Here is a 13624-nt window from a genome sequence, read left to right on the forward strand (position 1 = left end):
TCACTTTTGTCAACAGAAAAAATTGCATTATCTGCGCGCGTTGAAACCTTAGGACTGTTGACGTTTCACGAATTTATGAAACACCTTTATTCCATATAGTGCCACCTTGCGTCTAGAAGAAAAGCCCCTGCTTGGTGATATAGACGTAATTTTGTAATGATAAACAAACACCGCACGAAGTTTGGTTACAGTGACTCGTGGATCCGTTATGACCTCGTCACGGTTCAAAAAACTCGTCGCGATAATGGATCAAAAATATTCCAAGTATTGATAAGTTAAGTAGAGTTCTGCACCAAAAAAATTTGTAAATTACCTCATTTTTTTAGCGGAACTATCTTGTTTTAAGCCATACCAATTTCTCGTTTGTCCAGCTATTGTAAAGATTTTCGCCAAAAAAATGAGCGAAAAAAATCACGTTTGCGAGATGTTTACCATCGAGCTAATTTCCCATTGGTTACTCGAGTCGTTGGTTTTATTGCGATGTTGACGATAAAACGCGATTTTTGTCAGTGGGTTTTATTGATTCTTTTTTTTTCTATGTACTTGAAATTCGAAAATATAGTTACGCGGTTTTCTTCCATCAATGTTTGTTTTGTGGCTGGATTAAAAGCATTTTTTCCAATTCGGGATTTTTTGGTCTTTGAAAGGTACAAGTCGATGAAAATCTGTATCAAATTATCTTTTGTTTCAAATTCTTATGTTGAAATAATCTTCAGGTTTTCAATTTTTCATCAGAGTTTTAGGATGGGAGTTCTATTCGACGCATTATCTTCTCTTTAGTGAAGCTCTGATGGAAATCCTGCTACTGACATAGTACAAAAAAGAAATAAATCCTTTCTCATCACAATTTTTGTATCATATGATTTTTTGGGGGGATGGGGGGGGATAACGGATCCAAAATTATGATGCTTTGAAATTTCCTGCAGTTTCGTCAAGGATTTGTTTTTCTATAGAATTGAGAATTTTTCATTCTGATCACTTGAATTTGCAGAAGCAGGGTATCTAGGCCATCTGTAAGAAAAAATGGTCGAAGAACAAAATTATCTTAAATTTTCACGTTGAGTTCCAATTTTTTTTAACGCTTTGATATTTGACGTTCGAGCCATTATTTATGTTGAAAATTTTTTGATTCTCTTCCCCTTCCTCTCAGGCCGCTGTTCAAACTTTTATCTCTACAAAAGAAAAGTACGTCGAATTTTTTTGTAAAAAAAAAGAATGAAAGAAAATTCCAAATGCGAAACATACAAAAAATACCCTTTTTAAAGTTCTATGAACACTTGTCAAGTTTTAATCAGCTTTAACTAAAGGTGTTTACGACTTTTGATTTTGAAAGAACCATCGTATTTCCTCCATTCATTCCCTTCCTTTCGTTTCAGCTGTTCTAACTTTCCCATTTAAAATTATTTCTATTTCTAACGTATTATCAAGTATTTTTCTGCGCATAAATTCCATAAAATGAACATTTCTGATAATTAATTTAATATCTAGATAATTTTATAGCAATTCATGCACGTTAATTTGATTGTAGTTTTACGTATGTACTCGTATACATAATATGTGAATCATTGTGCATTTACTTTTGAAAATAATTTTCTACGTTAAAAAACTAATACGATATTGAATTTTTTCTCTGTTACAGAACTTCCGGCGGAAGAAGGTAAACAATTCGATACCTTGTAATAATAATCTATCCGAATGTACGGAGTAAGTACACGATCATCCGTTAAGCACTTATCGTGCGTGTGTTTTTTTCTTTCAACTGCGACAAAATGAGAAAAAATTTCCAACGACAATTTATCACGTTACGACGAGATTCCTCGCTACAAAAGAGAATTACTTCCTATTCGAAAAAAAAAAAATAGAATACTTCGAAAGATGGTACGCGATGTCAAAAATACCCTTATTTAAAAAGAAACAGAAGGAAAGGGGTAGAGAGCTAACGAAAAAAAAAAGAACAAGATAAAAAACCGAAAGACGGAATTACTAATTGAAAAATGAAAGCGCGAAGTAACCTTGAATGCGGCGTGGCTTGTAAAGCAGAAAAAATCGCGTCGCATTATAAATAGGTAAATACTACATATAAATTAACTGTTGAAAAAAAACTATTTCGAAAAACATATACTGCCTTGACAGTTTTTTTCTTTTTTGTAGCGTACAAAACTGATTTCATTTCGGGACAATACCGAGCAATTGGGTACAATTGGAGGGTCATTTTTTGAAATTGTTATTTTTCTGTATGGCATTCGCGTAGAATATCTATGGTAGTGGAACAGAACAGGCTCGTAGTGCTCATGTTTAATCAGAGATCATGTCGAGGTAGAGAAAATGTAGACTGTGCTGCGAATGTTATCTGGTTTGGAGATAAAAATTTCAAATTGTTTGTTTTAAGGTATTAAAAAAAGATTCTAGGAAGATGACTCGTTTGTAGATAACAGTGACTTAAATGTACATGTATATCCATTTACTAAATTTTACCAAAAAAGAAATCATCTTCTTTCACGAATGATGTGAAATAAATGCAGAACAGATTTTGAGGAGAAGAAAGAGAATTCTGGTGGGGGAAAAATGGTACCTATACGATCAGTATCGTACGTTCATGCTTTAAAATATTAATCGTCATCAAGTAAATAAAGGTATAATATAGCGTGTTACATAGAAAATGATGACATTTTGTTCGATCTGGAATGATTTATAATTTAAAATTGGTCAAGCCCCTACGACCTGTCTATAATGGCTCGAAAAATGAGTAAATATTTGAAAAAGTCTCAGCCCAAAGGGTACCTATAGTCATGAATTTTTCAATCAAAACGAGTGAAATTTTAATGAAAGCAGAGGTGAATTTTAAACGTGTTTAATAAGTGCGGGTATTTTTACCTTGAACGCGAATTATATTATCTATGTTCTGATGAATCGGTCGGATATATTTTCAATTGTGAAGTCGGAATTTTTTACGCTGTTTCATCGAAATGAGAGTATATCGATCTCGAATTTTTAAAAGCTTATTGAATAGTAGGTGTATCGGAATAAATTTAGAATTTTTTCCACACTTTCCGCATTCCTGGTTCACGTTTTTCGTTTAGATTCTCGTTATCGATCGTAGATGTGAAAATTAGTTTAGAAAATTTATGAATTTTTTGTCACGTACGAAATTTTAAGTGGCGAAGTCGAGATATGATGACGGGACTGGGGTCTGGAAAAGGTTTGCCTTCAGCTTTTGAAGATGGAAAAATTATACAACGGTTAGAATTTTGAAATACAATTATTTTTCTTTTCAGAAGATGTTAGTGTAGTTGACGGTTGAAAAAGATGCTTTTACGTGGGTCAAAATTGAACTCGTTTCTTTTGTAAAAAAAAAAGTGGGAATTTGATGTTTAGAAAATCGATTAGTCATTAATCATTTGCTAGATTTCTGGTGCATTTTTTCTCATTCGAAAAACAAAATTTATGAAGCCTTTTTTTGATGTCGAATTTGATTTTGATGGCCATTATTGTAACTGTTATTTTGATTGAGTTTAAAGGTCATTTTCGACCACCACTCAACTGTGTTTATCCAGTCTCGTCTCCAGCACCTGCTACTTATTTTGGTATGATAACGAAGTATTTCTAACTCAATTACCTGTTATTTTGAAAAATTGGAGGCGAGAAATTGTGACTTTGAAATTAAAAATGTCGTTACAAGATACCTACCAAAAAAGAATTACGAAAAACCAAAATTATAATTGTAGAAAAATGAAGAAAAGACCAATTTTTCTGAAAATATTCTTATCTATTTATTTTTGGTTTTATCATTATTTTTCTGTGTAACTGATCAACGAAACTTGCATTTCATGAATGAGGTACTCTCGTATTTTTTTTTTTTTTTTTTTTTGGTTGATTCGAGCAAAAACGAAAGACGAGTCAAAAATTCCGTTGAAAACACCTATGGTAGATATGTGCGCTACGAGTGTTTCTACGAAATGAATGAGTAAGAGTAACTTAAAGTTGAAGGTTTTTCTTTCAGTGGCAAAAAATTTATACATTACCTTCGAAAAGAACCTACGATGAAGGTTGGCGATGAGGGGTAAGCATGAAAAAATATGATTTGGAACATCTTACTAGATCTCATATTGCATTTGGCTGTTCTGTCACAAGACCAATTCGTGATGTAGTCTTTTTCTGTTTCAGTAGGAAAGGTGCGAAAGTCGGGCAAAAAATTTGGCATTCGTTTCGGGTGTAATTTTTTCTGTTTTCGAGGTGAAATAAAATTCGTTGTCATGTATGGCCAATTTATTCGAGTGTGTTACGAACCCAGCGAGTAGTTATATATGTATGTTAGAGGTTTAATGTGTTTCAAAAAAATCAGGTTGAATTTTTGAGGTTTCGTGTTAGTATATGGAAGGGGTGGGGGAAGTTTTTCGCGCAAATTGTGTGAATTTTTCAATATCAGGGTGTCTAACAGGTACTGCAGGTACTGCAAGTACTGTAAAAGTACTGCATTGAAATTCTCGGTACTGCAAGTACTGTAAAGTACTGCATTTTGCCTGAAAAGTACTGTATTTTTCTCAAAATCATTGATTTAAAATTTTTTTTAAAAACCTCAAAATGAATTAATTGGTGAAAATTTTAAAAAAATGTTCATTTTGTACCGCAAAAGATGCAGGGTGTTCGCAAGCCTGGAAAACCTGGAAAAGTCAGGGAATTTGGTCGGTCTGGAAAAGTCAGAGAATTTCGTAATTTTCACGCAAAAACCCTGGAATTTTGAAAAAACGATCAATTGCAAATTTCAGATAAGGACCTGTTATGAAAGGAAAGCATTATTTTTTACTTCTAGAACCACAAATTTTCAAAAGCGTTTGCCCTCGCTTCGCTCGGGCTTCTTTTCTTTTCTTTTTAAACGGCCAGATGAACATTTCTAGAAATGAAAATCAAAGTTTTAAAGCCAAAAAATGAACTCACGAAAAAAACATCGTTTTTATGCATCTCGAAATACAAATTTACAAGAGCTTTCGCCATCACTTGTGCCTGTTCTGTTTTCTTTTTCAAAATCAACTTCCTTTAAAAAAACATTACTCAAATTCTAAAATTTTAAAAGCCAAAAAAAGCCTACTCGTTCTCACAAATAAAAAAACCTTGTTTTTATGCCTTTTGAAATTCAAATTTTCAGAAGCTTTCGCCCTCGCTTCGCTCGACCTTGTTCTCTTTTTTTTTCAAAAGTAGTCAACTTTCTTCAAAAAAACATCATTCCAATATTAAAATTTAAAAAATCAAAAAATGAACTCTTCTCATTTAAAAAAGCCTCGTTTTTAGGCATCTAGAAATGAAAATTTTCAAAAGTTCTCGCTTCGCTCGGGCCAATTTGTTTCTCAATTTTAAGATGAACAAATTTCACATTTTGATGCCTCCAAAAATCCATAAAAGAAAAGAAACATTTTCAAAAGTTATTATGAATATTGTAATCAATTGGCCAAACTTGATGCATGTTTTATTCATTTACTTATTTATTTATTTTTGATTTAAAAAGTCAATAATCAAAGTTGAGCTGTTTTTTATATTCGAAGAAGTATCCAGTTCGAAGAGAAGCTTATAAAAAAAAATACACCCCCCCCCAAAAAAAAAATTTTTTCTTTAACCAAAGTATGGAGTAAGCATAGAAAATTGAAAAAAATGGTCTGTAAAAATGGAAAAATTGGTCTGGAAAACCTGGAAAAGTCAGGGAAAATCATTTCCAGAAATCAGCCAGTAAGCTAAAAAAAATTACTCGTTATGTTGTGTTCCCGTATCTTATAGTTTAAAGTCTGTGACATTGATAAAATATTTTGCAATGTGATTTTGAAAAGTAAAGACCATGATTAATTTTTTACTTCTGTAATTTTAATTTGTTTTGATTGAAATACTCTTATAATTTTATCATGATTTTATCGACAAATTCCAACTGATTCAAAAATATAATTTTTTTTCTGCAGGGGGGGGGGTCGGTGTAAGCTGGATAAAAAAAATATAAGGTACTGCAAAAGGTACTGTAAAAGTACTGCATTTCTTCGGAGAAATTTTGTTAGACACCCTGAATATAGTACGAGTGCTTAGCTAATTTAGAAGTGACGTAGTGAGATAATGATAATTAAAAGTATACTAATTAGGTTATAAAAGGTGAGATATTGGGTGTCAAGCAGTGTCGTGAAACAAAAACATGATTTTTTCCAGTACCTATTCACCTATTGAAAGGTCATAAATGGTTAGATATCTTATATACTCTGGCACCTAGAAATTGAAAATTGAAATTTTTGACGTTTAAGAATGAATTTTTCTTTGAGAAAGTTTTCGTTGGCATTGCAAATTCCTGATCCACGAATTCACTTCATTTTTTTGACCAGTTTTTTGGAATCAGTTGAAGTTCAATTTTCAAAATCATCTGTTTTGGATTCAATTTTGTATAATTTTGTAGATTTGACATAAAGCAAATCTGAGGAATATGAAAATTTCAAAATTTCATTCCTCACTTTTTCCCCAAAAGTCCAAAAGAGCCTGATTAGGTTGCAGTTTTCCCCCATTTTCCCCCGTTTTATCACTTTAATTCCTTCGCAATCTGTACTTGAGAATGATTAAACACTATACAGACAGACATATTGATCAAAATGCCCATAAGATGTAAATTTCCAAGTGCACGAGTAAGTATTACGTTGCTTGAAAAAGTTCAACGAGCGATAAGGAGGATTTTTCATTATCATCACAATAGTGATTCTTCAAACAACATTCTGCTGATACTCCGTGTAGCGATATCGGTTTTTCAAAATGATACTCGTTGTATGTAAATTGCTCATAAAAATGGTAAATATGATAATAAGTATAGATGTCGCAGTCTAAAAAAAAAATAAATCCTTTTTGGTACCCTTTTTTATCATTTTATATAATTACTATAATACGTATCTTTCGACTTTAAAAAAAATTAAAGGGAATTCAGATACCTATTATCTACCAACGTTGTCGCAGTTGAAACAATTATTGAAAAAGGTATTATACGGATGGATCGGTGTACCTACTTAGACGAATAAGGACGAAAGAAAATCCTATTTATTACGCATATTTTATCTTCCACAGGCAAATCGATATGGCAACTGGTGTTAGAACAGTTCGATGATTTATTAGTCAAAATTTTATTATTAGCAGCTATCATATCTTTTGTAAGTATATTTTTAATTTTTTTCCCTAATACTACGTAGGTATGTTTTATATTACGTATGAAAGTACTGGTCGATGTGTCCATCGTATGTACTAGTGCACATTATACCGGAGAGGTGGAAAATTTTTATTTTTAAATTTAATCAAACCTAGCGAGCTGTGGTCAGTAGATTGCGGTTGCCGGCGGCGGCCACCGATTACACGACTGTTTCCAAAAAATACACTGCTTATTTACCTTGCTCGTGTAACTAAATTTCTGGCGACAGTTCAATTGTCGCTGATATGAGAATTTTTCGAGATTATAAGACACGATATTTACGCCGGCAAATATTCCCTTCCTCGTAAGTGTACAGAATACAATATAGAAAGAGCGAATGATACTCGAATAAGGCAGGAATAAATTTCACGTCGGTCTCGGTCGCGAAGAAAAATGAAGCGATATTCTGTTACTACAATTTTTATCCCATTTTGCTACACGATTCGTGATGTATTTTTTCTGGATATTGAATAGATTGTCGTGGATAGAGGGTATAGTTTATGGTTGCATTTTATAGGAGAAAATGCCACGTAGTGAAATATGTATACCACACTTTATGGTAGAATGCTCCGTGTCCGTATATTTATTATATGTGATAAAGAAAATTTTACGATGAGAGTATATGGAAAAATTCAATAGTTTGGTTGTATTGTTTTAGCTTACATGGACAGATTTTTTGCAGAATTTTAAGATCATATTGATTTCAATTTTTGGAGGAGTATTAAGATTCGATTTTATTTCAGTTGTAGGCCAAATTATGGGTAATTCAACCTTGTGGTGTTTCACGAATCCGAAGATGCTTGTGGTAGTGTTGAAATATTGATGAGTTGGTGAAAAGTTTGGGTAGTTTGGTTTGTATTGAAAGAGATACGTATGTAGGATGACGTTGAAATAATTTGAGAAGGAAGTAACGTTTTGAATTTTGGGATTTTTTGCAGAATTTTTGCTTGTGTTTTATCGTATTGTGCATAATTTTATTAGCATTCTCATCATGGTTTGTTCGGTTTTTTTTTCTCCATCAGACTAGGCAACGAATATTTTTCCAATTCTACCCCATTTCAAACCTTATGAGTAGAGTGCGCCTCATTAAATGCCTTCCCGGCCTCAGATTTGGATGTATCAATGTGCGAGAAACAAAAAGCAGTGTTAGTAGAATGTTTATCTTGACATCTAGAAAGGACAGCTGTTTCGGAAATGTAGAAAAAAGATTAATAACAAGAGTTCAGTTCACCTATTCAACATGATTAAAATGAACTAACAATAAGAAGGCTCTGTGATGAAACTGTGTACTTTCGAAGTGGAAAAGCGAAAATCAAATGAGACATCATAATAGGTGGGTTGAGTGCAAGGGGTGGAGGGGGGTAATCACAATCAACTCTTGAGTATGAGAAAAATTTAAAGTTTCTACCTCCTTGAAATTAAAAAAAAAAAGAGAACCTGGACGTTGGTTTTATTTTTTATTCATTTTTCATATACCCCAGAACTCTTAGTCTCCCACCAAGATCTTTTTTTTTCGTGAGAAAAAATTTCAGGCTTTAATAGTCTATAATTTATAGTTGTTGCTCGACGAGCTTGAAAATTTTCAAAAGCAACGAATCCTAAAAGCTGGGTGGAAATTCTATGTAAATCTCTAAAAGATTATTTCTTATTTCAGAATTGTCAGTTTTTACCAGAAATATATTTGAAACCTTACGCTAAGGCCATCTTATACATCAGGATGGAGCGAACTCAAAAAAATATTGAGCTTTCTTCCTAGCCATACCGTTGGCTAAGCCAAGAGAAAAGCTTTCGCATATTAAATCATTTTTGAAAAAAAAGATAAGTTTCCATCACTTTTGGAGTTTCGAGTAGTCAAACTTTCCTCTCCCTTCTGTCCTAAAATGGCGTAATTTCAGTTTCAAAACCTCCTTGGCCCATTTATTTTTTAAGAGAGGGTAGATTGTGAAAATTACGGTTTCTTGTTGATTATATATTTTTTTTTTGCCTTTGAAAATTCGTTCAGAGTAAGTTGGATAAACACTTTTTTGGGGATTATTTTGATCAATAATGCTGTATATTTTCTAAATTGTAATATTGTGCCAAGAGACTGCCATGAACTGTCCCAACGATGCTCATGATATTTTTCTTCTGATTACACCAGAATCTAAAATAGATGTAACAATAAACGTTTAATGGGACACCTTGTATACCATGAGCAATAATCGTTGTATTACATTTTATTTCGACCTTTGAACTATCAATTAGGAAGGCGGTTTGCTTCGAGCGAAGGTGAGTTTCGTGTGACGAGAATAAGCACGCGATCAAAAGGTATTTAACGAGGGATAGATAGAGGGAAGAAGATGGGAATATAGTATACGTTTGCGTTTACATAATTGCACCGATGAATGCATCATCGGGGATGAACCAAGAAAAAAAAAATAGGGCGATAAAAGAGGGAAAACAACCAACTGAAAATTTTCGATTTTCCTGACTACGAATAGATTACAAATAAAGATATAATTTTTCCAGCCCTGTGGGTAATTCTATCGTTATTTCTTTTTATAAAAATGAATCGCAATTGTTCTCACTTGAATATCTGATTTTTTTTTCAAATTCGAATTAGTGTGTCAATTTTGAAGGGGCAAATTTTTCCCCACGAGTGAAAATTTTTCGATAGTCGAATACTATACGTATATTAGGTTCTTGTTTCTTCCACATATTTAATGAGACAACTTTGAGAATTTTTTGGCCGCGAAGCGAGCTATTTGGCAAGATGGTAAAAATGTCGTGAATTTTGTTACCCTGTTCGTCTGCTCGCTCTTGGAGCCCTGACGCACGAAATAGTAAGTGTATGGGATGCTGGCGGAGCAAAATATTATACTGGGTACGACGTAAGCAACGTGTAGGAAATCGTACGAGTACGTTTCGTACTTGTATGTTATGTATGTATGAGAGCGGAATTAATTTTATTAGTCGTTTTGCAAGAGACAGGCGATTGTAAGAGGGCATCGTTGTAAGATGGGATGCGGTACGATGGGAAATTAGTTAATCGTTGGACATGTCACTTTAATCGATGCGATGGCCGTTATTCAAGTAATTTTTCATTCTATTTTGCGAAGAACACGATTACGTTGTTTTATCTTGTCAGTATAGCGTCGTTGTTTTAGGATTTTTTTCAAATGGATTGCTCCCGGCCATCGTTTTCCCAGATTTAACGATATTATGTAGTTGTAGGTACTGGTACTCGTATGTTGGGTCGATGACAGAATGCAACCGCTGGCAGCGTTTTCCTCTCACTTGTGTAGGCATCTTATATTTTGAGCCCAAGAGCTGCGAAAGATAGTCGAATGAGCTCGGCGATCGAATTGAATTTTTTCAATCTTTGCGTCAGTTTTTGGCATTTTGATCAGTGTACACTTGTACAGTACATATTAGCCAAATGGCCTGGAAAGTATTGGCTTTTGATAGAAATTCTGCTTTTGAATAATTCAGCATTCTGCTTTGACAATGACTTCGTGGTTCTCTGACGTGAGATTTTTGAAATATACCAACATTAAATTGGTACCTAGCTACCTCTCCGGTGTTCTCAGGTTATAATAAGATCATTTTTATGAATCATTCCTGTTACTAATCTTTGTAATCTTTCATTTTCACAGATATTAGCCTTATTTGAAGAACACGATGACCTAAATGAAACGTTAACTGCATTTGTAGAACCTTTTGTAATATTGTTAATTCTAATAGCAAATGCCATCGTAGGAGTATGGCAAGTAAGTTGACAGGTTTTTTTTTTATTAACTAGAATATTTTTTACCTAAAATTTTACGAAATTGTTATCTACGAAGTGCGAACACGTATATCCTCAATTTTATGCTTGTACTATTTCGACTGTAATACCTACTCGTATGCACCTTATCTCATGTGATAAATTTTCCACTGTTCGAGTGTACTGTACGTGTATACTTACAATTTTTTCCGTCTGTCGTTATCCATAAATTGGGTAGTAATATCCGGTCATTATTTTCCTTTTTGCGTGTTTTCCAATGGGAAAGAAAAAGAAGCGAAGATTATTGATTCTTGGCTGATTTATGAATAAGATCGAACGTTTCCGAGTCTCCTACTACATTTTTAATAATGTGATACAAGCACATGAACCAACGCTGGTTGTTTTCATTTCCGAAATCATGAATCGTAATGAACTTTCGTATAAACTACATAATTCGAATTATATGTTTTCTTTATTTTTACGGGTATGTTTATCGATGTGGTTTGTTTATATACTTATCGCGTATATGGGATGTTCTGATCGGAATGTAAATTAGGTGATTTTTTTTTTTTTCATTCGAAGCGATTTGCCGAAGAGATGAAAAGAGAAAGGTGTTGGGTGTGGAAAATATCGCAAACAGTGTAAAATTTGTTTCGGAAGTTTCGTTCGCTTATCGAGTGATTTACTTGAAATAACGTGTTTTTTTTCGAGTTCGATATTTCGTCGAGTTTTTTTATTCATGACTTACGCGGTGATAAATTCATTGTGAATGGGGTGGTTGGAGAAAAAATCGGAGAATTTTGTCATAATTAAGTCTAGATCGAATAGAATAAAATTCATCGGTGTAAAAAAAATTGAAGAACTGAAACGGACTCTGTAAAATAAATGTATTTTGCGTACCACTGTCACGCCGAATTCAGTAGGTATAGCTCGCCCAAAAACAAGGACACCAGTGCATGAGATGATATCTCTCGCGAGTAAATCTATTCGTTAAATTGAAGCTAAATCGTCTTCGTAAAAGCTTCTCTTAATGAATAATTACGGCAGAAATTACTCTCGCGTTTCTCGTATTATATAAATGCTTAAAATACTCCTCTTTTCTTCCCTTCTCCTCTTGTCTCTTCGCATCGTTTGAAATAGCGAAAAAAAATATATGGCAAAAGTTCAGCTCTCTGTTTTTTTAGTACGGGCAAAAAATGGACGAACTATGCGGGAAACGACCGAGTAACGCGACGTTAAAGTATACGTAATTTCAAGTACTATAATACACAACGTAATGAAAATTACTGCTGCTGATGTAAAAAAAATTTATTTCATGAAAAGAGCCGAGTAAGTGAAGGAAAAGGTGACGAGTGGTAGTAAGCGACCTAAAAACCAAAAAAATAAAAAAAAATAGTACGCGTCAAATGCAAGAAGAAAAAATTCTCTTAAAAAAGTTGATATAGGAATTTACCTAGGTACAGAAAAAAAAGTTGTATGCTCGAATACTTGCATTAGCAGAAAAGAGCTGTGCAGTGTGCAGAGTGAGAAAAAAGGCTTTTAATTCGGTCTCGTATACGTTGTACGTACACGTATGCGAATGCATAATTTTATATGTAGGTATCAGGTGTACTGTAGTGAGTAATGCATCGTACAGTAAAAAGATGAAAAGAAGAAGATGAAATAATAAAATAAGTTGAAAATTCGACGACCATCGTGAAGCATTAGAGCTCGTATAAAGCGTCTTACATTGAGAACGAAGATAGAAGGGAGAAAGAGAGTTACCCGGGCCTGCCTCATTCCTCTATTTGAGGGTTTTTGTACGAGTATGTGGTACATGCACGTAAATTACGAGTATTATAGAATACCGAGGAAAAAATAACAATTGATGGTGCATGGAAAGAGTTTGGGGAAAGCAGCCCATACGAGTATACGATGCGATGAGATGGTTTGCGGTGGATGGCGGTACCGTCGCCGTTGTTGTTGTTTTAATTCGTTAACGTTATAAAAATCTACTTCAAAGAGAGAATTTTTCAAATCGGTGTAAAAATTAATGGCACAGCGAATAATAACAAAAGCTCACTTTGGTAACATCAATCGCGAGTAAAATTTATTACGCTTTCTTTTCCCTTCTTTCTGCTGGTTTCACGTGGTACTCTACGTACGTATACGTACAGTGTGTTTGGTAAGTCTTGACCCCTGTGCGTTTCGAAATTTTGTTTTTATGTCGAGATAGGTAGCGAAGTAGTTTTTGTAATTGATTCTGGCTTAGATGTAATAGTTTTTCAATTTTTGTGTGCATTATGCCACTCGAGACATTCTGAAAATTCAGGGCCTGAAAATTGCATAAAAGTTTTTATTTTACGAAAAATTCGATTGATCAAGACTCGTTTTTGATTTGGGGCAGTTTCAATTTTTTTTTTCAAATTGAAATCGGTCTAGTGATCTATGCAGTATAGGATGGAGACTAGTAATTTCAAATCGATATTTCAACTTTTGAAAAAACACATTTTTCAATCTGTCATCTTCTCGGATTTGCGATATTTATAAAATGTCGAAATTACGATGGGATTAAATTTTCAGCTCCAGAAGTTGATTATAACGCCTTCTGGCGCGATTTGAAAGTGCTGAAGGGAGAAAACCCAACTTTTTTTGGAGCCTCAGATCAACTCGAAATGGTGGAAATCGATTCCCGAGGTTGACTTTGG

At 33.7% G+C, this 13624-nt stretch overlaps 1 protein-coding gene across 4 annotated transcripts in view; it reads left to right on the plus strand.

The window, feature by feature from the left end:
- The window catches only part of SERCA (ATPase sarcoplasmic/endoplasmic reticulum Ca2+ transporting SERCA), a 47063-nt gene that overhangs the window by 11624 nt on the left and 21815 nt on the right, over positions 1–13624 (plus strand). For all 4 annotated transcript variants that reach the window (XM_065357148.1, XM_065357149.1, XM_065357146.1 and 1 more), the window contains exons 3-5: positions 1640–1657; positions 7075–7157; positions 10828–10941. In XM_065357148.1, coding sequence (XP_065213220.1) covers positions 1640–1657; positions 7075–7157; positions 10828–10941 — 215 coding nt within the window. The remainder of the gene's footprint in view (positions 1–1639; positions 1658–7074; positions 7158–10827; positions 10942–13624) is intronic.

Source organism: Planococcus citri, chromosome 3 (assembly GCF_950023065.1).
Source record: "Planococcus citri chromosome 3, ihPlaCitr1.1, whole genome shotgun sequence".
In the NCBI taxonomy this organism is placed as follows: Eukaryota; Metazoa; Arthropoda; class Insecta; order Hemiptera; family Pseudococcidae; genus Planococcus; species Planococcus citri.